General features: G+C 49.7%; 1 protein-coding gene across 3 annotated transcripts; it reads left to right on the forward strand.

Moving 5' to 3' along the window:
* Window positions 1–6,877: 6,877 nt before the first annotated feature.
* On the forward strand, window positions 6,878–20,561 carry ZSCAN18 (zinc finger and SCAN domain containing 18). 3 transcript variants are annotated; one of them, XM_042969880.1, is made up of 9 exons: window positions 6,901–6,956; window positions 10,293–10,393; window positions 10,842–11,181; window positions 12,531–13,012; window positions 13,589–13,651; window positions 14,702–14,793; window positions 15,801–15,900; window positions 17,243–17,335; window positions 18,576–20,561. In XM_042969880.1, exons 3-9 carry the CDS (start codon window positions 10,964–10,966, stop codon window positions 19,316–19,318), a joined length of 1,791 nt encoding a protein of 596 aa, XP_042825814.1. In that variant the 5' UTR covers window positions 6,901–6,956; window positions 10,293–10,393; window positions 10,842–10,963; the 3' UTR covers window positions 19,319–20,561. The 3 variants fall into 3 exon arrangements, with proteins under 3 accessions (XP_007093570.1, XP_042825814.1, XP_015398101.1); XM_007093508.3 differs by lacking the exons at window positions 10,293–10,393; window positions 10,842–11,181 and having other exon boundaries at window positions 6,878–6,956; XM_015542615.2 differs by lacking the exons at window positions 6,901–6,956; window positions 10,293–10,393; window positions 10,842–11,181 and adding an exon at window positions 6,996–7,047.
* The last annotated feature ends 4,553 nt before the right edge of the window (window positions 20,562–25,114 follow it).

A 25,114-nucleotide genomic window follows, 5' to 3' on the forward strand; every position in this document is an offset into this window, starting at 1 on the left:
GTAGCCTGTATCAGCTGTTAACTGTTATCTTTCATTGTAAGGTTGAAAATTCTTACAATGCGGAGGGAGGCAATATGCAAAACTATACATAAGCTTTTAACAAGCTGGTAAATAGAGAATTTTTTGCCTTCATAGGGCTTCTGTTCTAACTTATATATTGAAATATCCTCTGTGCAGTATCATGTGTATGCATGGTTGTACTTTGGACTTTTTGTTTATAAAAGAAAACACTGTGCCTGATTGTCAATGAGTGTTCATTTAAGTAGCAAACCCTTGGCTGCTCAGAAGGCCTGTACAAGATATGCAATCCCAGTTGAAGAAAAATTGTATGAAATTGCATGAAAACATTGGACCAGGACCATGCCCTGTGAGTGTTAGTGTCATGGGTAAGAGTGCATCTTTTGACTTCAGTCATCCTTGGGTTTCTCATGGGTTTACATCTCAGTAGCTCTGTGACCTTAGGTGAATTATTTTTTCTTTAAACATTATTTTTAAGTTTATTTTTGAAAGAGAGACCATGTGAGTGGGAGAGGGGCAGAAAAGAGAGGGAGAGAGAGAATCCCAAGCAGGCTCCACACACTGTCAGCACAGAGCCCAGTGTGGGGCTCCAACTCATGAAACCATGAGATCATGACCTGAGCTGAAACCAAGAGTTGGGCGCTTACCTAACTGAACCACCCAGGTGCCCCTAGGTGAATTATTGTGTCTTACTTCCTCATTTATAAAATGTAGACAAGCCCTAGCTCATTTGGATTAAGAGAAGTTAGGTGTGGAGAAGGTCTGGGATGTAACAGTTTTTAGTGTGTATTGGTTGCTTCTGTGCTCATGCTCACACCCTTGTTGTTGCTATTATTGTTCTCTTATTATTACTGCTGCTCGTGTTGTTGATGTTTTGTTATTGTTGTTGATTTTGTTGCTATTGCTATTAATGGTGATGACATTGATGTTACTCTTCTCTGACTCGGGAGGCTAAAATAGAAGGTACACCAGTGGCCTTCCCAACTACTATATCACCGGTAGTTCATAGATGGCATTGCTTCCCAAACTCTAGTATACATGATTGCCTGGAGGCCTCCCAAGGTGGGTAGAGTTGAAGAAGCTAGCCGGGAAGGAGGACAAGAGGGCTAGAATCTCAAGAATGTGGATGATGGCAGCTGGAGTGTGTATGAATGCCTGACACAAGTGGAGGCAAAGCTCTAGGCACTGAGAAGATGAGGTCTTGATGGGTTGACCATTGGGTAGGTGTGCCCCCAGAGTAATGGCATATATTGGGATGAGATGGAAGATGTTACCCAGTGCTCATTCCATTGTGGTATATTTCCATCCCACAGAAGTTGCAAAAAACCTAGTCCTGTTTGGACAGTTCTGTGTTCATAAATTCAATAAGCTAGGTAAAGGGGCACAATTTCTTAAAAGACAAACTATCAAAATTTACTGTACAAGTAAACTAGTAAACTGAGTAGGCTTATATCTGTTGAAGAAGTTGATGTTTTTTTGTGTTTTTTTTTTGTTTTTTTCAAAAGAACTGCCAGACCCAGATAGTTTTGTTGATGAATTCCACCCAACAGTTAAGGAAGAAATGATGCCAGTTCCACACTTTCAGAAAATAAAAGGAAGACACACTTGATTCATTTTATAAGGTCAGCATTACCTGGATTCTAAAACCAGACAATGACAAGAAAACTACAGAGTGATATCCCTCATGAATATAAACACAGATATTCTCATTAAAATATCAGCAAATTGAATTCTGTAATATATAAGAGCAACAATGCAACATGACCAGGGGGTTTATCCTGGAAATGTAGGCTGTTTCAATATTTGAAAACCAGTCAATGTAACCCATCATATTAACAGACTAAAGAACAAAAACTACATGATCTCACAAATACATGCAGACAGACCCTTTACAAAATTCATTATCCTTTCATAATAATGATAGCAAACTAAGAATAAAGAGGAATTTCCTTAATCTGAAAAGGGCATATGTAAATAACATATAGCCAACATCATAATGGTGAACCACACATAAGGATGACAGATACCCCCACTGCTACTGAAATCATATTGGAAGTACTAGCCAATGCAATTAGGCAAGAAAACATAAAAAGTGTACAAAATACAATTTTCATCAAAGTCCCAGCAAGATCTTTTGTAGACATAGACAAGCTTTTTTTTTTTTTTTTCTTTTTAAAAGAAAGACAGCATGAGCATGGGAGGGACAGAGAGAAGGGGAGACACAGAATCTGAAGCAGGCTGCAGCCTCTGAGCTGTCAGCACAGAGCCCTATGCGGGGCACAAACTCACAGACTGCAAGATCATGACCTGAGCCAAAGTCAGACACTTAACCTACTGGGCCACCCAGGCGCCCCTAGACAAGCTTATTTCAAAATTGATATGGGAAAGCACTAGACTTAGAGTAGAAAAAAAATGTTTTTGGAACAATTGTTTTTGGAACAATTTTTTTTTTAAGTTTGAGAGGAAGAGAGAACATGAGCAGAGGAAGGGCAGAGAGAGAATCCCAAGCAGGATCCACATTGTCAGCACGGAGCCTAATGCAGGGCTTAAACTCACAAACCATGAGATCATGACATGAGGTGAAACCAAGAGTTGGACGCTTAACTGACTGAGCCATCAGGTGTCCCCAAAAGCAATTTTTGAAAAAGAAGAAAAGTGAGAGGAATAACTGATTTTAAGGCTTACTATTTAGCCACAGTAACCAAGAGTGGTTTTGGTTCACACATAGGTAAATGGGATGGATAGAGAACCCAAAAACAGACCCACAAAACCAACCATGCTTAGCTGATTTTTGACAATTGTGCAAAACTATTCAATGGGGAAAGGATAGCCTTTTCAATGAGTGATATTGGAGCAGTTGGATGTCTGTGATATAACAAAACATATATTTGGTCATTGTCCCTCATTCCTGGAACAAACCCCTAGAATTTCCCGAGTGATAGGAGTGTCTTGTCATTCATAAAGAGCCCATTTTGACCACACCTGAGTTTATGCTAATAAGGTGACTTGGGTTGGCACTCCTCGAAAGCTTCAGCTTGGGGAAGCATCACCAGAAGGAAGGTGGGAACTTTCAGCCCCCGCATCCAAATCTCTAGGGAGGGGAGGGGGGCTGGAGATTCGTTTATAAGAACTGGTGGACAAGGAGATTCAGAGAGCCTTTGGACTGGTGAACACACTGATGTGCTGAGAGGAAGACATTCCTGGAGGATGCAAAGGAGATTTGTAGACACCGCCCCACCTTCCCAAACCTTGCTCTATCCATCTCTTCCATTTGGTTGTTCCTAAGTTACATCCTTTATTAGTAAATTGGTAAACGTAAGCAAAGTGTTTTCTTAAGTTCTGTGAGTCATTCTAGTGAATACTTGAACCCGAGGTGGGGACCAGGGAACCAGTGAATTTGTAGTCAACTTAACAGAAGTGTATGTAGCCTATGGCCATCATCTGAAGTGAAAACAGTCTTGTGTGACTAAGCCCTTGACCCGTGAAGTTTGCACTAATTCTAGGTACTCTCAGGATTGAATTGTTGGACATCCAGTTGGGTTGGAGAATTGGTTGGTATTGGAAAAAACCTGCACATTTGGTGTTAGAATTAGTGTCAGAAAAAAGATGCCCAATATCCATAGGGGAAAAAATGAACTTCAACATAAATTTCACCTCTTGTACAAAATTTAAGTCAAAATGATGATTGAGTTAAATGTAAAAAGTAAAACAAAGCTTTTAGATAAAATATAGAAGGAAATCCTTGGGGCTAAGCAAAGAGTTCTTAAACTTGACACAAAAAGCATGATCCATTAAAGGAAAAAGTGACAAATTAAGACATCATCTCAATTAAAATCCTTTGGTCTGCTAATGGCCCTGTTAAGGGAATAAAAAGACAAGCTACAGACTAGGAGAAAAGACATTTGCAAACCATATATCTGATGAAGAACATATCTAGAATATGTTCTAAATAGATAAAAATATATAAATATATATGTTCTAAATAATATGTATATGTATATATGTTCTAAATAAATATTCCTCAAAACTCAACAATTTTTTTTTAATTTTTTTTTAACGTTTATTTATTTTTGAGACAGAGAGAGACAGAGCATGAACGGGGGAGGGGCAGAGAGAGAGGGAGACACAGAATCGGAAACAGGCTCCAGGCTCTGAGCCATCAGCCCAGAGCCTGACACGGGGCTCGAACTCACGGACCGTGAGATCGTGACCTGAACCGAAGTTGGATGCTTAGCCGACTGAGCCACCCAGGCGCCCCTCAAAACTCAACAATTTTTAAAAACTAAAATATGGGCCAAAGACATGAACAGACATTTCACTGAAGAGGATATACAGATGGCGAACATGAAAATATGTCCAACATTCATAATTATTAGAGAAATGCAAATTAAAAGCAACATGAGATGTCACTACGCATCTATAAGGATGGTTAAAATAAAAAGATGGCAACACTGGGGTGCCTGGCTGGCTTGGTTAGTAGAGTGTATGACTCTTCATCTTGGGGTTATAAATTTGAGGCCCACATTGGCTGTAGGGATTACTTAAACATTTAAAAAAATAAAACAAAAAAAATGGTAATGCCAAATGCTGGTAAGAATGTGGAAAAACTTGTTCACACACACAGTTTTGCTGGAAATGTAAAATGGTTCTACTATTCTGGAAAAGAGTATGGCAGTATGTTACATCGCTAAACATGCGCTTGCCATATAACCCAGCAGTTGCACTCTTGAGCATTTATCCCAGAGAAATGAAGACTTAGAAGATTCACACACAAACATTTACACTAATGTTCATTGCAGCTTTATTTGTAATAACAAAGTACTGGAAACAACCAAAATGTCCTTAAGTGGGTGAATGTTTGAAAAACTGTGGTATATCCAAACCACTGAATACTACTTTGCAATAAAAAAGAACTATTGATATACACAACTTGAATGGATCTCAAAGGAATTATTTTCACTAAAAAAAGCAAATCTCAAAAGGTTACCTACTCTGAGATTCTATTTATGTGAAATTCTGGAAGGTGCAAAACTATAACCACAGAAAACAGATCAGTGGTTGCCAGGGTTGGGGCCAGGGGAGCATCAGGAAGGAGTTTGTTTTCGGGCATTCACTTTCCATGCCCCCTCCCTATAAAGTGAGCTTTCCTAGTCTTAATTTCTGATCTTACACTCTAATAAACTTTTGCCTGCTGCTCATTAAAAAAAAAAAGGGGGGGGAAGGAGTTTGCTTGCAGTGGATCTATTCTTTGTTTTGTGTTGGTCGATATACAAGTTAAAATTGATAGAACTGAATGCCCCAAAAATGTGAGTGTTGTTGTATTTAAATATTTAAAATAAACTGTCTAGATACACATTGTAAAAAATAAAGTTTACACAAAATGTCAGTCTTATTAATTCTTGTTATTTAGAAGATTCTGGAATGAGAAGCAGCGTCCTAACCTTTTTCCAGTCTATGCTGTCTAGTGGAGTGGCAGCATCCACTTCGGCCTTCTGAGCACATCACTCACCACTGTTGCCTCCATTACATTTCCCACCATTTTAATGACTCCTGAAGCCCCCAGCGTGGCTAGTCTTCAAATTCTATCAGTTCCTTGGATCTGCAGAACCAATCAGTGCCTTCATATCTCTGTCTCTGTGTGTCCCCACCGCTGTTTCTCGGGCTCCGAGTCTCTCCATCTCTGTTGTCTCCACGTTTCCGCTTTTTACCTTCTCTGGGTCTTCTTAGCTTAGTCTCCTGTCTTTGGGTCTGTTTTCCCAACGGTGGGTCTACCTATTTCAGTCTGTCCCTGACTCTGTCACTGTCTCTGGGTCTCTATCCATATCTGAGTCTCCCAGTCTCTGGACCTCCCCTTCTTTTTTTAAAAGTAGGCTCTACATCCAATGTGGAATTTGAACTCACGACCCGACCCCAAGATGGAGTCGCATGGTCTACTGACTGAGGTGCCCCTGGACCTCCACCCCCCCCCCTTTTTTTCTTTTAATTTAAAGAGCTTTTTTTTTTTTTTAAGAAAAAAATCTTTTTTTTTTTTTTAAAGTTTATTTTATTTTATTTTTTTTTTTTTCAACGTTTTTTATTTATTTTTGGGACAGAGAGAGACAGAGCATGAACGGGGGAGGGACAGAGAGAGAGGGAGACACAGAATCGGAAACGGGCTCCAGGCTCCGAGCCATCAGCCCAGAGCCTGACGCGGGGCTCGAACTCACGGACCGCGAGATCGTGACCTGGCTGAAGTCGGACGCTTAACCGACTGCGCCACCCAGGCGCCCCTAAAGTTTATTTTTTTGAGAGAGGTACTGAGAGAATCTGAAGCAGGCTCCATGCCCTCAGTGCAGAGCCCAACACGGGGCCCGATCCCACCAACCGTGAGATCATGATCTGAGCTGGCACCAAGAGTCCGAAGCGTAACAGACTGAGCCACATGACCTCTCCTTCATAATCTTTCTCCCTTTCACCGTGTCTCTTTACCCTCCTCTCTCTATCCCACCATCTCTGATACTCTGGGACTCCTTGTCCCTATTTCTCCATCTTTGGATATGCGGAGCCCTGGGTCCTCTGGTTTCTGTCACTCCCTGTCGCTGTGTCTCCTAGTCTGTGTCTCTCACTGCCTCAGTCTCTCCCGGCGGTATTTTTCCGCACCCCCCCCCCCACCTGTTTTTGTTCCCCCCCCCCCCCCACCTGTTTTACCGCGTTGCTATGGATCGAAAAAGGCGCAGGCGCACGGGGGGGGCGAGATGCTGAGCGAGGCTAGCTCTGCCTCTGATTGGCTGTCCTTTCAGCCGTTGCATCTTCGCTCCGCCCCAACCCTGGGGGATGGCCAATTGCCTTCTGGGGGTCGTAGTCCGCCGCGCAGGCCCAGCGCGCACGCGCAGTCTGAGCTGACGCCATCGCTCAGAGCTCCCGGCGGCTGGAACCGGCCTGGGACCGCTACGCAAGAGGTAGGTCTGGCTCTGCAGTGCGCTACGCCGTGCTTTTCCTGAGCGGATCGTAGCGGTTCCGCCAGTGTGCGCAGCGCAGCAGCGTTCGGAGGTGACCTGGAGTGGTGGGGAGGATGGGGAGGGAGCGACCCCGGAGGGGGAAGGGAGGAGGTTGGGCCGGGGTGGGAGGCTGGGAGGGGGAGGGGAAGATCCCGGGAGCCCCTGGAGTGGAAGTGAGGTGGGGGAGGCGTATGGGTCGGAGGGGGCGGGGCTGAGAGACCGCAGGTAGACGTGGGCCTGGCTACCCATCTTGGGTGTGGGAATAGGGAAGGGTTAAGGGCACCGTCCTGCGGCCTGGTAGAAGGAGGGGGTTACGAGAGGGGACATAAGGGCTAAGGGTGCCCCTAGTAGGCGGGAGGGGCAGCCTGTGGCGTCCCGGTGGGGGAGCAGGGACGAGGCGGAGGTTCTTCTAGTGTGCGCGTTCACCTGAGTGAGGGGTCGGGCCGAGCAATCCTGGGGTGGAGCCGGGGGTGGGGCCAGGGGGTGGGACCTGGGGTGAGGCTGGGGGTGAGGCGTTGTCTGCGCCCCGGGGATCCTCGAGGCCCTTAGACGCCCTGACTCTTCCCAGTCACCTGGGGATGGCTTCAGTTTGAATTAAGTGTCTGCTCCTGCTGTAGGGTCCCTTTGGTGGGCGAAGAGACCCAAGAGAGAGGGCAAGAATGGGTTTCCGTGATGCTGCTGTGAGAGTAGCCCGCAAGGGGGAGTGGGGACGACTGAGGATGTTTTTTAGACCTTTTATTAAAGAATTTATAGAAAATTTCTAAGGAAAGGCCTTACAACTGCATGCCTTTTGGTCTGATCCACCAGTTAGTATTTTGTACGTGTTGTGCCCTTTTCTCTCCTCGTTCCCCACTTCCTCCCCTTCTCCCTCTGTCAGGCTCCTCCCCCCTCCTCTCTCACAGACACAACGTGTACTGAGCTGAGCTGACCCCTTGGAGGCTAAGGTGGACAACCTCACAGTCCTCTTCTCCATACCAGGGTCTAGCCTCCCATTGCCCCAGTCCTCCCAACCATCCTGTAGAAGTTTCCTTTCCTGGTACAGGGCCACATGTGTATTGCTGCTGTTCCTCTGCCCGTTCCTTGAGTCTGTGAGTTCCTGTCCTTTGAGTTCTGTCCTTGAGGCTTTGGGGAAGCTCAGGCCAGTTGTGCATGAGGTTGCTTGATTTTCGTGCCGTCTGTGCCCCGGGGTGGATCCAGAGTTTGTGCTCTTGCCAGGGACCACAGAGGACAGCCGAGATGTTAAGGATGATCCCTTCATGTGCATTTTTTTTTTTCAGTCTAAAGGCACCTTTAGCCCCTTTGTAATGGGTGAGTAACTATTGGGTGATGCCAGGAGACCCTGTGAATATCCTGAGTAACATGAGGTGGGACTGTGGGGAGAGGAGAAGGGGGGCACGGCAGGGCCTGGAGGTAGAGCTGAAGAGTTGGGAGCTAAGCGTGAGCCCTGCTTAGCCCAGTGGGAAAGGGATTTGCCTGCAGGAGGCCCACAGTGCTTGGAGACCTCTCAGCTCAGCTGCCCACACCCTCCTCCCCCTCCCCCTTGGCTTCCTCTGCATCCCAGGACCAGGAGGGCCAGGCTCATAGGATCAACCTCAGACATGTCCATGGGGTGCAGGGGGAGTCTGGGCTCCAAGAAATTTCCATCCCCATCTGAGGCAAATCCTGAGTGGCCCTGAGATGTGTGTGTGATGGGGGAAAGTCTGCTTGGTGAGTGAGCCAAGAGGAACTTGGGCCATGGGGAATGGCCTCGCTCAAGGAATCTGGAGACAGGAAGGAGTTCTGGTGGTCCCTCTGCCTAACAAGGTCATCCTTGCACCAGCATGACCAGGTTGTGAGGCTCTGATGAGAGAAGATAAGATCCATGCATGAACACATGAGTGAGTTATCTTTGGTTACCTTTGTGGAGATAGGCCCCGCACAGGATGATCGTGCCTGTGGTGTCTTAAGAAAACCAAAATTACTTGCTTATGTGACCACACATCTGCCCATATACCACACAAAGCCCCACGTATCCTGTGCCTGTTGGGATAAATGTGGTCGTGCCAACTGGCTGGAGCTGGCACACTCCTCTTGCCAGGTGAGGCTCTAGATTAAAGGCGGAAACATGGTTAAAAGAGCTAGAGTCTGGAACTGGGATTGGGAAACTCTGGCCTACAGGCCAACCAGCAGCCCATTTTTGTAATGAAGTTGTTTGGGGACACAGGCAGGCCCGTGGCATGTGGGTGCTCTGGCTGTTTCAGCCATAAGGCGAAGTTGAGTTGTCTCAACCGAAACCACCTGTCCTGCATTTGCCAGCCCTGGCCCCTAGCAGAATTAATGCAAGAGTGCATTTAAAAAAAAAAATTAAGTGTATTCATTTTGAGAGAGAGAGAGAGTGTGCTCAAGCAGGGGAGGAGCAGAGAGTCCTAAGCAGGCTCCACGCTGTCAGCACAGATCCCGATACAGGGTTCACCCTGGGGCTGGAACTCATGAACCATGAGATCATGACTTGGGTCAAAACCAAGAGTCAGATGCTTAGCCGACTGAGCCCCACCGGTGCCCTAAGAGTGCATTTCTAATCTTGAGTGCATTTCTAATTAAAAATTCAAAGGAAGCTCCTTATAAACAAGTTTCTGAATTCCACATCTTTTTTAGGAAGAAAAAAAGCACATTTGACAATAAGAAACATTAGAACTTTATGGTATAGCAAAAAGAGAGCATAAAGTGAAAAGATAAGTCACAGACCAGGCTGCTGGCAAGACCAGGCCAGACAGACACCACTTTAATTATTTAATAGAAGGGAGCTGGAAGAAAATGGCCACTGAAGGAGCGCCTGGGTGGCTCAGTCAGTTGGTTGTCTGACTTCGGCTCAGGTCATGATCTCATGGTTTGTGAGTTTGAGCCCTGCGTCAGACTCCGTGCTGACAGCTCAGAGCCTGGAGCCTGTTTCAGATTCTGTGTCTCCCTTTCTCTCTGCCCCTTCCCTGCTTGCGCTGTCTCTCTCTCTCCCCCTCTCCCTCTCTCAAAAATGAATAAACATTAAAAATTTTTTTAACAATGGCCACTGAAAAGCAGGCAGTTGACTCACAGAGCTAAAGCAGTCCTGAGAAAACCCTGGCAGCAAAATGAGCAAATTATGTAGTCTGAGGGCCCTGGTGCGGGGGTGTGAGGAAGGGCCACCCTGTTGAGCATTGCCATAGTGGGTGGCAGGAGTTAGGCTGCCTCCTGTGGGCCGTAGTGGGTCACAGCACAGGCCCAGTGGTCCAGGTATCCCACTTGTAGGTTTACCTTCCCAATATATCACCACCCCGATCCTAGGGATAGTGGCCAATGAAAATTCGGCACAGCCAGCAAGGCTCTTGATGAAAATAATTTACAGTCAACAAATGCTGAGCCAGTCATTGTCCAGAGACCTGCCAGTGAGTAACCCCTGCTGTCATGGGGTTTACATTCCAGTGGGAGAGGCAGGTGGAAGGCAGGGAAGAGGGAGTGAGGAGGTATGGATGGGAGGAATTGAGCAGGCCGTGGAGGGAAGGTCTCCCTGGGGGACCCATCAGAGCCCAGACCCGGCTGGCACAGAAGAGCCTGCTGTGGGGAGCAGGGCGGGGGGAGGTAGGGGGGTTGTGCTCAGGGAACAGAGGGGAGGACATGAAGGGAGGGTGGTGGGAAGGGTGGCCTGGCGAGCTCTTTCTTCCTTGAGGGAAATGGAACTGTGCACTCAGTCTAGGCTGTGGGAGGGGACAGCGGCGGGTGCTTCGGTTTCTGCCACCTCTTCTCTTTCCAGCAGCTTTATTAGATGTAACTGACACCCCAAAAGAGATCACCTGTGTAAAGTGTGCAGTTCAGTGATTTTGCCCATATTCACAGTTGTACAGCCAACACCACAGCTGATTTTAGGACGTTTTCATCGCTCTGACCCTGACCCCCTCGTCTGCCCCCGGCAGCCACGGAGCTACTTTCCATCTCCGTGGATTTGCCGGTCCACGTACATGGAGTCAGACACCCCCACCGCCCCGAGGTCCTGGGCCGCAGGCGCTGGTGAAATGTCAGAGCGCATCTTCACTTTCCATGGAGGAGCTCATCAATGCCCGGTCCTGCATTGCAGAGTTTTCTCTGGAAAAGCAGGACTGCTGAGGAAACGTCCTCACCACAGCTGTGCTCACACACATTTTCCTAAATTCCTCAGACGTGTTCGGAAGAAAACATGGTTGGTTTCTGTGGTTCAGCCAGGGGGAGCATTCCCACCGGGTTTGGGTGCCGCTTCTCTTTGGGGGTGTCTCCCTCCCAGCGGGGTCTGAGGGTTTTCTGGTTGTGTGGGGAGAAGTGTAGACCCCACAGATTCTGAGAGGAGCTGGAGCTCTGTCCCTGGATGCTCATAGCCAGTGAGAACATCGTGGGCCCAAAGCTGGCAGCCAGAGGCCTGGTCCTCCGTGGCCCTGCCGGCTTCTGGCCTTCAGCTTGCTCGGTGTTTGTCAGGGTCACAACCAAGAGATTTCACCTAAAGACCCCAAATCTAGCTTCTCCCAAGTGATGCGTCTGCCCATCAGGATCAGCCAGGGGAGGAGAGGATGCTGACAGGACCTGAACACCACAGTCCCTTCCCTCCCCCGCACCATCGATTCCCTACTCCTGGTCAACTTCTGCCTCCCACCTGGTTCTGTGGGTGGGTCAGGCCAGGTCTGCAGTCCTGTGTCATTCCCAGAAATAGATGCTGGTTGTCCACTGATCTACATTTGACCCTTGAACAAGGTGAGGGTTAGGGCATACCCGAAAATCCATGTATAACTTTTGACTTCCCAAACACTTAACTGCCAATAGTCTGCTGTTGACCAGAAGCCTTACTGATCACATAAACAGTTGATTAACCTGTGTTGTGTATGTTATATATATCATGTACTGTGTTCTTACAATAAAGTGAGTTAGGGAAAAAGTGTTAAGAAAATTTTACGGAAGAGAAAACGCATTTACAGTATTTTACTGTATTTATAAAGAAAATGCTCCTTAAAGTGGAACCATGCAGGTCAAACCCATATTGTTCAAGGTTCAGCTGTATTTTGGATTTTTAGTTTTCTTAAGAAGAGGAGCAATCCTGGCACCTAGGCCTCCCAAATGTGGAAGGAAGTCTGGGATACACCCAAATCTGGCATGGTATCCCATGCATCGAGTTTACGTTGTTGGAATGAAGTTAGTAACGTTTTAAAATTTTTATCTTTGAAAGTGAGATTGTCCTGTAACTTTTCTTTATCCTAATCGTGACTGATTTATTTTTTTTTAATCCTGCTAATAGCCGTCTTACAAAATGAGTTGTCACTTCCAACATTTTATGTTAATTTTTATCTGTACACATACAAGACCCTGCTGATACTTAACAAGCAGATTGCTTGGAAACCTGTGTGGACTCTGGGTGTGGAGGGTGGGACTGAGGAGCTCATCCATGTTGGGGTCCGGATGCCCCACGGCTTGCTTCTCATTGTCTGTCTGTAGTCATGTCTGTCTGTCCTGTGCAGGGCTGAGATCCCAGAGCATCCTGCCATCCCTGGTGTCTCTCCCTTGCAGCTGCAGTTACGTGAACTTGCCCTCCACGACAGGTGCCCTATCCCTGGATAGTCACATTTCCCAGTGTAGGTTTGGAAAGATGTTGCCGCTGGAGAAGGCGTTTGCCAACCCCAGGAGCTCCCCAGCTCCCCCAGAACTGCCCATGCTAGGATCAGCAGCTGAGGACCAGCAAGAGGACTCCAGGAGTGGCCTTGGGGAGGTCCCTGCCAACCTTGAGTCCTCCCGCCTGCACTTCCGGAACTTCATCTACCAGGAAGCTGTAGGGCCCCACCAGGCCCTGGACCAGCTGTATGAGCTGTGCCGCCAGTGGCTGCGCCCTGAGGCGCACTCCAAGGAGCAGATGCTGGAGCTGCTGGTGCTGGAGCAGTTCCTGAGCGCCCTGCCGGACAAAGTACGGTCCTCAGTGGTGGCACAGCATCCTGAGAACTGCCAGAAGGCAGCCTCCCTGGTGAAGGACCTTGCCGATGCCCTAGAGGAGCCAGGTGAGCCCACCACCCCAGAGGAGAGACAGCACAGAAGAGATAGGAAGGGAGGTGGTCAGCCCTGGGAGGAGTAAAGTTGACAGCATAGGGCCCAAACTCCAATCAGTGGCTTACCTGAGAGTTGAATTCCCCTGTGTATAAGAGGCACAGAGGTGAGCAGCCCTGAACTGCTGGGGTACCTCCTCAGTCCCACCACCCTGCCCAGAGTTGCCTCATGGGCTGGGAAGGCAGCTTGGGCTCCTGCCCTCACATCTGCCTTCCAGATACAAGGAAGCTGGGGGAACCAGCCCCTTAAAAACAGTAAATGTCCTGGGCGTCTGTTTCTGCGCTGGGGCTGGGTGGGCAGAGTCTCTACCACATCAGAGGGCGGGGCCTGAGGGACTGCTGGTGATGGGGTCCTGGAGCCTTGTCTGCGCCCACCCCCTGCAGGTCCACTGTGTGATTGTTAGCACATCTCTCACTTCCCCTCGAGTATAAACAGGGATGCTGTTGAGTCTGCCGTGGGGCTGTCCACAGCTCTGAGCGAGGGGCAGCGTGGGAAGCTCGCTGAGCCTTTGCCATCTGCTCTATTGCCAGATGGGTCCGTGAAGACTGGTGAAGACGTGGAGCCCAGTGAGACCCAGGCCGCCCCCAACATCTGTGAGTGACCAGTTAGCCCTGGGACAGGTGTGGGCCAGTGCTTGGTTGGGGGAAGGCATGAGGCAGATGCCACGGAGGTTCTCATGGGAGCCAAGGTCTGGCAGTCTGTGCTGTAACTGACTTCTTCCTGTAGGCTCTGGTGAACACAACAGCTATTTATAATTAACCTTCAAAGATTACGCGGGTTGTACATGCTTTACCATAAACACCAAAAAACATTGAGGTACAAGGAAAATCTCCCCCCGCCTCCATGTGCCCTCCACAGCTAAAACCAAATGGTGTGCCCTGGCATGTGTTCCTTCATCTCTTGCACAACACACGCACACATCTCAGCCCTGAGCCCTGAGAGAGCTTGTGGCCAGTGTCCCTGGAGACAACATACTCGTGCTGGAGCTCGGGCTGTTTGCGTGGAGCAACGTCTCACCCACCCAGGCCCATCCAGGCAGTGGCCAGCGCCATCTCCTTACTTTCTTGGCATTTCACAGGATCCGCCCTTCCTTGGCCTAGAGTTGGGGTTTACGGCCACTCAGGTTTCTGCCTCTTCTACAAATGCGCCGTGAAACGTCCGCAGGCATGTGCCTTGTGTGGATGTTTTGTGTGTTTAGGTGGGTTCCTCACGATCACTGGCCAAAGGACATTTCTGCGTGGTCGTGCGAAGTTTTGTAGCACATACGGTGCCAGTGCACAAGGAGCCCGTTTGCCCACATCTATGCCGTATTGTGTCATTGCTTTTTAAGATTTCTACCAATCTAACTGGTAGAAAAGTGTTACCTGCTTTGTGGGCTTTCATTAGAAAGCCACTGTTGACCGTGAGCTTCTTTTTGCTTTCTTCTTGGCTACTCTGCTGTGTCACCTGAGGACAATTGTAGGGTCCCTTGAGCTTGAGACCTACCGTGACATGAGCGCTGAGACCTTCTGCCTCTGAGTCTGATAACTCTTCCCTCTCTTCCTGGGGCCTGTGCGCGGGGGGGCCCTGGGGTCTCCCTGATTGGCTTGGGCTGCCCAGCTGTGTGACACTAGTCTGCTCAGCTCTGTGTCCCCTTCCACCAGCCTGTCCTGCTCCAGACCCTGTGCTTCTGGAACAAGGGTGTGCCGGGGACAAGAAACCCGAACAGCCCAAGCCTGCTAAGGCTGAGCCAAAGGTGCGTGGGGTCTGTCTTGTCCAGGGTTCTCAGGGCCTGTCCCCAAGGAGGAGGAGCTGTCCCCCTAGCTTATTAGGCTCTCTCCCTGCCCCTGTCATTAATATGCTGCCAGCTGGCCCTGGGAGGGATGGGGGCCCAGCCACAGGAGAAGGGGGTCTGGGCTGAGGTTCCTGGGCTGCACACCTAAGCTGCTCCCTCCCCAGGAAGCCAAGAGGAGGTGGGGGTAAGGCAAGGAGAGGTCTCTGAGATCAGAACAAAGGGGCCCGAGTGCCCCCTTGGGGGTGTTGGACAGGTGGTCCCTTTCTGTCAGCCCCCTACCAACCTGGTTTGTGGTGACTCCCAGGCCCCAGTCCCTTTAGCTGCTTCCATCGCCCTGTTCTGTTGTCTCCTCTGGGCGAGTGCACTGTTCTGCCACCACAGCCTCCTTCTCACCTCCTGCCAGGCCAGCCGCCCCTGTCCTGCAGGGTTCCCTCCCTATTGCCTTACCCCCTTCTGCATTCTGGGCCTGGTCGTGCCCTTTCCCCTGCCCGGTGGACACATCTCCCAGCCCTTGTGGGGCCCATGGCGCACTTGTCTCCTCTGTGGCCTTTGTCATGGGTGACTGCTTCTCCTAAGGGCAGTAAGCATGGCTGTCCTGGTCCCCCTGTCCCCTGGGGCCCATGCAGGGATGGAGGAGATAAGAGATGTTGGGGTTTTGCCCTCTGGGGGACATTTGGTGACATCTGGAGACAGCTTTAGTTGTCAGTATTTGGCTGGGGGAGGAGGTGCTGCTAATACCCAGAGGAAGAGGCTGGGAAACAGCCTGCAGTGCCCGGGGTTGGTCCTGCCAGGAGAAAGTCCATAGTGCTGAGGCGAAGAAACCCAGCCTGGGTCCAGGCCCTGCTAGGTGGTGGGTGAGAACCCCCCAGGATGGTGCCACCCCCGTTGTGCTCACTGTGATCGTGGGACTGAGGGTCCACCCTCCCTCTGGACGGGAAGTCTCAGCCGTGGTGGTGCTGCCGTTTCAGAAGTTGACATTTCCGGAGATGCCCCTGTACCTGGGGGAATGGGGCCACCTGGATCCGGCAGAGGAGAACCTGAAGACCTTCCGGAAACTGCTCCTGTGGGGTGAGGCTTGTCCCCCACAGCCTAATGCTGTACCTGTCCTCTTCCAAGAGGATTGGCCTAGGGGATTCCGACTCCCACATGGAGCGTTGGTTACGGCCCCACAGTGTTTTTTGTTTTGTTTTTTTTAATGTTTATTTTTGAGAGAGAGGGAGAGAGAGAGAGAGAGAGAAAGGGAGACAGAGCGTGAACAGGGGAGGAGCAGAGACAGGGAGACACAGAATCAGAAGCAGGCTCCAGGCTCCAAGTACTGACGCAGGGCTCAAACTCACAAACCACAATATTGTGACCTGGGCCAAAGTCGGATGCTGAACTGACTGAGCCACCCAGGCGCCCCCCCCCCCGTGTTTGTTTTTGTAATATTTGCTTATTTATTAAAAAACATTTTAATGTTTATTTTTGAGAGATAGTGAGGTCAGGGGAGGGACAGAGAGATAGGGAGACACAGAATCCAAAGCAGGCTCCAGGCTCTGAGCTGCCAGCACAGAGCCTGACACACAGGGCTCAAACCCACGAACCGTGAGATCATGACCAGGCACCCCAATGTTTATGTTGAGAGAAAGAGTGCACACATGCTGGTGGGGAAAGGGCAGAGAGAGGGAGACAGAGGATCCGAAGCAGGCTCCGTGCTTACAGCAGAGCGCCCGGTGTGGGGTTCGAACCCACGAACCATGAGATCATGACCTGAGCCAAAGTCAAACCCTTAAACCGACTGAGCCACCCAGGCGCCTTGAGGCCCCACAGCGTTTTGAACAAATTTGACGGTGAATGAATTTGCCTGTGTCCCCACCTTGGCCCCACCCTTCTCACTGTACAGGGTTGAGTTCTGCCACAGCCCTGGGGTTTTGAGTTTGCAGCCCCTGCTCGTAGGACCCAAAGCTTCCGAATGTGGAAAGGCCTCCTGGCACCAGTCGTCAACTTTACTATCGTCCTTGGTACACAGATGGAGCCTCTTGGCCTTCATGGCTCTTCTCTCTTGAGTGGACATCGTCGCCCACAACACAGGCGCCAACACAGACGTCTGAGCTCTTTGTGGTTGTAGTTTTATGTTCTTCTCTTACTTTGCTCTCCATTGAATTCCCCCACTTCCCTGTTGGCTGTCTGGCTCTGTCTCGGTAGGCCCTCTTCTTCACCCCTTCCCCAGTGTTCTTGGAACCCCCAGCTCTCCAGGGCTCTGAGTGAGGCAGCTTCGGTGAGTGTCCAGGGCAGAGGAAAGGACAGTGTCCAGAGCAGAGGCCCTGCTGCCCTTCCTGGCCAGCCCATGGGGCTTGAGGCGCATCATTGGCTGCTTTCTACTCTGGCTTCAGTGTCTCTCTCTGTTTTTGTGTGTTTTGATCGCACTCAGGGTACCAGCTCGCCCAGCCTGATGACACCTGCAGGCTGGAGACAGAGGAGCTTCGGTTGGTTGAAGCTGAACCACCGGAAGGCAGCTTCTCAGGTGAGGCCCGAAACCGTGGTGGGGCTGGGGTAGAGGGGCACCTTTCCAAGGCTGGTGGAAGCTCCCCACAGCTCCTCAACTTTGATCTCGCTCTTCTCCCACCACCTGTCCTGTACCTTGGCCGCCCCCCACCCCAGTGTCAGAGCAGGAGGCAGGAATCCAGCTGTTCTAACAATCTTTAGCTGTGTCACAAACGGCCCCCAAACTCAGTCTCCTAAACAACAGCAGTGTTGGTGGTTATGATCCTGTGGATGGACTGGGATGGGATGGGCGTCTGTTATGCTCCCTTTGCTGGTTGCTGGGCCGCATACACAGCCACAGTCATCAGGAAGCTTGGCTGGGCTGGAATGTCCCTGGCGGTCTCACTCACACCAGCGGCGGTTAGTGCTGGCTCTTGCCAGGCAGCTCAGCTGAGGCTGTCAACCTGCGTTCTCCATGTTGCCCCTCCAAGTAGTTAGTTTGAGTTTCGTCATGGCATGGCATTTGAGTTCTGGAGCATTCCAGGAGGGGAGGCACCATTGTGCAGGTGCTTTTTAAATCTTTGTTTCTGTCATGCATGCTTAATGTCCTGTGGACCATAGTAGGTCATGTGGCCAAGCCAATGTGCATGGTTTGTATGTCTGTGCATGTGGGGGAGGGGGTACTCCCCAAGGGCCCAAATCCCAGGAGACCGGCTTCATTGGGGGCTGCCATTGTAACACGTTAGTTACCACATAGGGGGTTATTTGGCCCCTCCTGGTGAGGGATGCAGGCTCTCTCCAGCTCATAGCTGCATTGCCAGTGTCTGCTCTCGTGCGGTTTGGGATGGCTGCTGTGGCTCCCACATCCACAGCTGCAGGAAGGAGGAAGCCCCTCCACAAACCTTACACTTGTGCATCCATCCCATTGACCATAGCTTGCTCACGTGGCCACTTCGGCTGCAAGACAGGCCGGAGTGCCAGCAGGTGGGCAGTCGTGAGCTCAGGGAGTGCCAGAAAAGGGAAAGCACATGGGGATGCACGGCAGTCTTCTGAGTGATTTTGTTTGAACCCGTTGCCCCTGGGTTTGTGGAGGGTATTGACTGATGGTGTGCATGCAAAGCCCTCTCACATCCTCACCCGCTTCCCCCTTGCTCGGCTTTCCATCCTGTCCATCTTCACAGCCCCCAGCCCACGCCTTTTGTTAGGTGTCCCGCTCACATGGCAGCTTGCTTCTCTGAGCCCTGGGAGGTGGGACTGCTCACACCGTGACCTTGTTTTAGGGGATAGGAGGTGGCAGGAAAGTAAAGAGAGCATGTGCGAGACGCTGATGGAGAGGATCACAAGGGAAATTCTCGTTTGCCCCTTGACGGGTGCTGCTCCGGAGGAGGAAGAGCAGCCGCAGAAGGTTCTGGAACCTCAGGAGAGGGAACCAAGCCCTGTCCCCAGAGCCCAGAGGCAGTCAGTCATCCGGGAGCCAGCCCAGGACAGGGGCACAGCAGGGGAGAGCCCTACTGTGCCTGTAGCTCCAGCTGCCCCACGCCAAGGCCTTGGAAGAAAAAGGCCCCACTCGAAGGATGTGGGCGGGCAGGGCCCTGAGCCTGTCTCCAGCATGAGCCACCCCCAGCAGCGCCATGTGAAGGAGCCCGCTGCATCTGGCCTCGGCGCAGGGTCCCCGGGCGCGAGTTGCTCTGCTGCCGATGAGCCTGGGCTGTCCCGAGGGAAGCCCTACGCGTGCAGCGAGTGTGGGGAGACCTTTGCGTGGATCTCACATTTCATTGACCATCTCCGAAGCCACAGTGGCAGGAAGCTGTATGCGTGCCAGGGCTGCTGGAAGACCTTCCACTTCAGCCTGGCCCTGGCCGAGCATCAGAAGACCCATGAGAAGGAGAAAGGCTACGCGCTGGGGTGGGCCCTGGGACCCCACCCTGCTGCGTGTGGTGCCCGTGCTGGCGGGAGGCTCCGTGGGCTCCCGGGGTGTGTGGCAGGTGATATTTTCCCTGTGCAGCCTGAGGCTCAGCGATGAGCTGCTTTGCTGTAGGGTCCCTAGAGGCCAGTCTTGCCTCCCAGGTTTGTGTCCCTAGAGACAGCCTTGCCTGCCCAGGTTTGTGTCCCTAGAGGGCAATCTTGCCTGCCAGATTTCCCTAGCAATGTATCCGCTGCTTTGAAACCCTTGCGTGGCTTCCTGCAGTATCTGTGTGGATGTAAGGCTGTCTGTTCTCTAAATGAGCTAACGTGGCTAAAGCACTTAGAACCCAGAAGGGCCCACGGGAAGCCCTTGTCTCCTTGTAAACACACCCATGCAGATGCCCATGTGCAAGCACGAGCTATCCGGTGTGAAAGAATATTCCCCTTTCTTCCGTAGCCATTTTAGCACCACCCACACATTGGAACATTTGTCATTGTGCAAAGTGTAGAGTTGCCTTAAAGTGTGTGATCCGCCGGCTCTTGCTGAAGTCAGCTTTGTCTCTGTTCCCCTTGTTCAAGCTCCCCAGGGCTTCTGCTCAAGCTGTTTGGTCTTTTCGTAAACACCTGATATCAAGTTCACTTCCGAATCCTCAATAGCAAATTGTTTCCTAGTTAAGCACGTGTCTACATGTGTGGAGTGGCTTTACAAAGATCACAAAAATGCGTGGAGCCTGGTAACGCAGTGCTTTCAAACCATGCGTCTCAGCCTACTAGTGAATTGTGAAACCAAATTAGTGGATGGTCGCCATCATTGCAAATCAGTAGAATTAAGTAAAAATTCGTCGTGTAGTAAAGGCAAGTATTGTTTTGTGAAACTTCTCAGCTATATATCTAAATATGAGACCCGGTTGAATTGTGAAATCAAATTAGTGGACGGTCACCAGCATTGCAAATCAGTAGAATTAAGTAAAAATTCATCCTCCGGCTGTAAAGGCAAATACTGTTCTGTGAAAATTTTCAGCTGTATATCTAAACATGAGACCCGGTTGCAATGTAAGATGTATTTCTTACTCAGGGTGGAGGGTCATGATCAAAGCAGGTTGAAAACACTAATAAGGGTTGATGAGGTGTATCTGCCTGGGCAAGTGGAAACTTAATTCTTTGGGCTACATAAGGTGATCTTTTGATTTTTGCATTTGATCTCAGATTAGAGCATTGCTTCTGTTGCCTGAGCATAAACTTAACGCTTCTTGTAGGTTAACTGGTGCCTCTTTCTGTCATGGTGTTTGAGCAGGCAGTCTGTTGTAATGATGCCCGAATCATAGATGCTTAACCTAATAAAGGATTTATTTCTTCACTCACATGACAGTCTTGTGTTTGTTGCTGTTGCTTGTGTGTGGAAGCGAGGGGGACTATGCTCTGTGTGGTGATTTGGGGATCCAGGCTCTGTCCCTGTAGTGGCTCTGTTCTCCACTGGCCCCTTGGAGCATGTGGGGAAGGCCATACTTGCTCAGTTGGGAGATGACACACATCACTTCCACTCGTGTGTACTTGGAGACATGATCTCATGGCCTCAGTCACATGAAAGGGTCTGGGACTGTGTATGAGGTGCCTGTCTCTGTTACAGTCACCGAGCTCAGTTACCCTCTTCGCCTGTCTCCCTCTCACCCCCATCCTGAACTGAGTGTGACTCTGGTAATAATTAAATACATACATATATATATATATATATATATATATATATATATATATATATACATACATATACATATATACACACACACATACACACGCACACATATATGTATATATTTATATTTGCTCTCTCAACTCTTGTTCCCAGCCTAACCCATGAGCATGCCTCTCCCGCCACAGAGCGGTAACCCCTGGGGGTGCGTCTTGCATGAGCTTCAGGGCCACTGATGGGTCCTTCATTATCAGAAAGCTCAGCTCTCTATCCTGTTTGTTTCCTATCTGAGGTTTCCTTTAGTGCACAGCTAGATGTCGATGCCTTTTTTGTTTATATTTTCATATTTCTATTTGGAAATAATTTCAAACTTGTAGAAGAGACACAAAAATAATAAAAGTCGTCCAACCCCTACCTATGTGAACATCTTCCCTTGCTTGCCTGTGATCGTGGGCCCCTGCCCCCCATACACACACCTGGGACACACCTGGGAGTGCCTGAGGTCCACATTCCTACTGTTGCTGATGATTCCTTTGCTCAAAGTGCTGTCCAGTTTCTCCACCGTAGAGTTACTTTTCCCCCTTAATTTGTGGGGAGACACGTTAAGATAACGCAAATACCCTGCTTCTCACCAAAATGCCACCCTCCCCCCCCCAGCCCCAGGGGCATCCTCCATTGACGATTTTTGCCAGATGGTGCAAAATACTGGTTATCTGACACCAGCCCTCCTTCCGTGGCATTACCAGCCAGCCCTGGACATTCTGCTGCATAGCCAACACCCTCCTTTCTCTCCCATTTATTTGTCTTTACTATCAGGATGGACTTAGGGATTCCTGTTTTTTCAGTGTTTTTTCAAGTTTTATTACGTATTGCTGTCCTTGGTAATTTTCGTGCTCAGGTTGTCCCAGATGTGGCCAGGGAGAGTCCCTTCAAGAAGGCTCCTACATCCCTGTAACATGCCTTCATGATTAAAAAAAATTTTTATTTAAATGTTTATTTTTGAGAGAGCGAGAGACAGAGTGTGAGCGGGGGAGGGGCAGAGAGATAGGGAGTCCCAGAATGTGAAGTAGGCTCCAGGCTGCGAGCTGTCAGCACAGAGCCCAATGCGGGGCTCAAACTCCTGTACCGAGAGATCATGACCTGAGCTGAAGTCGGACTCTTAACCAGCAGAGCCACCCAGGTGCCCCCTCCATCATTGTTTGAACAATTCCTTTTTCTTTAGTATAGTAAGATGTTCCAAGCCCAAATTGTTTCTACCCTGAGATCAGCCATTCCTCTAGTTCCAAAGAACTGGCTCTTTTTAGTGTGGCTTCTTTGAGACCAAATCTGAGTGGCAGGTGTATTCATTGCTAGTAGGGTATTTTCTGGTGAGCTAGGAACCATAGGCACATAAAATAGACACACAGCTACACACAAAAAGGTATGTGTGCCCGTATGCATGCATATACACATACATATACAGCAATACCTCCATTTTCAATCTACTACTCCCCTATATTTTTATGTCAATAGTGCCAATCCTAAAATCAACACATTTGTTAATATGCTAAGACCTGGGACACCTGAGTGGTTCAGTGGGTTGGGTGTCCAAGTTTGGCTCAGGTCATGATCTTGTGGTTCGTGGGTTCAAACCCCATGTCGGGCTCTATGCTGACAGCTTGGATCCTGCAGCCTGCTTCAGATTCTGTGTCTCCCTCTTTCTGCCCTTCCCCCACTCGCACTCTGTCTCTGTCTCAAAAATAAATAAGCATTAAAATTTTTTTAAAAATTTTTTGATGTTTATTTATTTTTGAGACAGAGAGAGACAGCATGAGCAGAGGAGGGGTAGAGAGAGAGACACACACAGAATCCGAAGCAGGCTCCAGGCTCTGAGCTGTCAGCACAGAGCCCGACGTAGGGCTCGAACTCACGAGCTGTGAGATCATTACCTGAGCCGAAGTCGGACGCCTAACCGACTGAGCCACCCAGGCACCCCAACATTAAAATTAAAAAAAAAATTTTTTTTAACGTGTATTTATTTTTGGGACAGAGAGAGACAGAGCATGAACGGGGGAGGGGCAGAGAGAGAGGGAGACACAGAATCTGAAGCAGGCTCCAGGCTCTGAGCCATCAGTCCAGAGCCCGACGTGGGGCTCGAACTCACGGACCGCGAGATCGTGACCTGAGCTGAAGTTGGACGCTTAACCGACTGAGCCACCCAGGCACCTCTAAATTTTTTTTAAAAAAATGCTAAGTCCTGGGGCACCTGGGTGGCTCGGTTGAGTGTGTGACTCTTGATTTCAGTTCAGGTCATGATCCCAGGGTTGTGAGATTGAGCCCTACAGTGGGCTCTGCACTGAACGTGGAGCCTGCTTAAGATTATCCCTCCCCCCCACCCTCTTCCTTCCTCACAGGTGCTCTCTAAAATATTTTTTAAAACGCTAAGTCCTAAAATACCTCTAAAAATCACTTCAGAATTGCTTTTCTCAAACCACTACAAAAAACAAAACTACTGAAATAATGTCAGGATTTGTTTGCTGTTCCCTTGCCATCACCATCCTGAGCAAGACATAGTGGAACACACAAATGGGTGATTTATTCTACAGAAAGACACAAATATGGCCAGATGTTCCCACTGTTTATCTCAGAGGAAGCTGGGTTAGTTCAGGCTTTAGGGGCTTTGGATCTGTGCTGAGGGTTTCCCACCCAATGGGGTGGCCCATTGAGAAAGGTGCAGCAATCAGGAAACACAAGAAGGTGGCCTTGGTCTCTCCAATGGAGTTGGGAGGGCTGGAAAGTGTATAGATCATGGAGCCCTGAGCCAGGACTCAGAATGGACATAAGACACCTGGAGAGCTAGGGAGAGCCCGAGGTGCACGGGCACTAAGAATGGAATGGAGTTCATGGCTAACTTCCACAGGGTGGCTGAGGATGAATGGTCAGAGGGTTAGGGAAAGGTAAATCCCATAAATGGAAAACTGGCCAGATGGGAATAAATTTCAATGGCAAGAAGATGCTTAAATGCCTTCTGTTACAGATTGAATTGCATCCCCCCACCCCAAATTTATACACTTAAGTCCTAACCCTCAGTGTGACTGTATTTGGGGATAGGGCCTACAGGGAGGTAATTAGGGTTAAATGAGGTCATAAACATCGGGCCCTCATCCCACAGGACTGATCTCGTAAGAAGGAGGCAGCAGCAATTTCTCTTTCATCACATGTGTGCAGAAGAAAGGCCATGGAACACTACCATCTTGTTTTGCTCACAGATTCAACGGATCAGTAATTCGGAAAGGGCACAGCAGGGATGGCTTGTCTTTGCTTCACCATGTGTGAGACCTCGGCTGGGAACTTGAAGTCTGAGGTACCTTGAAAACTGTGGGGTTTGAGTCACCCTTGCACGCCTGATGCAGCTGGGAAGCTTGTGGGCTAGGACTGCTCACTGGAGCCCATACATGGAGCTTACCTGGCGTGGACATCCTGACCACACGGTGGCCTCCTGGTGGTGGGAACGTGTTTTTTTTTCTTAATGTTTATGTATTTTTGAGAGATAGAGACAAAGCACCAGTTGGGGAGGGGCAGAGAAAGAGGCAGGCGCAGAATCCAGAGCGGGCTCCAGCCTCTGAGCTGTCAGCGCAGAGCCCGACATGGGGCTGGAACTCGTGAACCACGAGATCATGACCTGAGCCAAAGTCAGATGCTTAACTGACTGAGCCACCCAGGCACCCCAGTTGGGACTTCTTACACGGGGCATCTCAGGATTCCAAGCACACGTGTCCCTGTGAGCAAGGTGTAAACTGCATGGCCTCTTCCGGACCTGTGTTCACCCCGTTCGTTTTCCCTTGTTGGTCTCCAACTTTTGTGTCAATAATTGAGACAGATCAGCAACTATCCAAGTAAGTTGGGCCCTCTAGTCAGGAGTGCACTCACCCCCGAAGTTTTTCTGACACTCTGGGTGTAACTTCTGTCACTGCTGTGGCACTGCTAGGGAGGGAGCCTTTTCGTTCCCGGAGGTAGGGCAGAAGTGACACTGTGTGAGCACCTCCTATGGTTCCTACTGCTGTGCTGTATTTCCTTTTGTATCCTTGTGGGGGCAGGTGAGCAGGAGCTGAGTGCGATGGCAGGAGCCTGCATGACTCAGTTTGTCAGTGACCTGGCATTTTCAGAGGGCTGCTGAAGAGCGTGTGGTTGGGGTCCATTTTTACTGAACTGCATTGGAATAGAGGAGCCTTAACATGTTTCCAAATG

Source organism: Panthera tigris, chromosome E2 (genome assembly GCF_018350195.1).
Source record: "Panthera tigris isolate Pti1 chromosome E2, P.tigris_Pti1_mat1.1, whole genome shotgun sequence".
Classification (NCBI taxonomy): domain Eukaryota; kingdom Metazoa; phylum Chordata; class Mammalia; order Carnivora; family Felidae; genus Panthera; species Panthera tigris.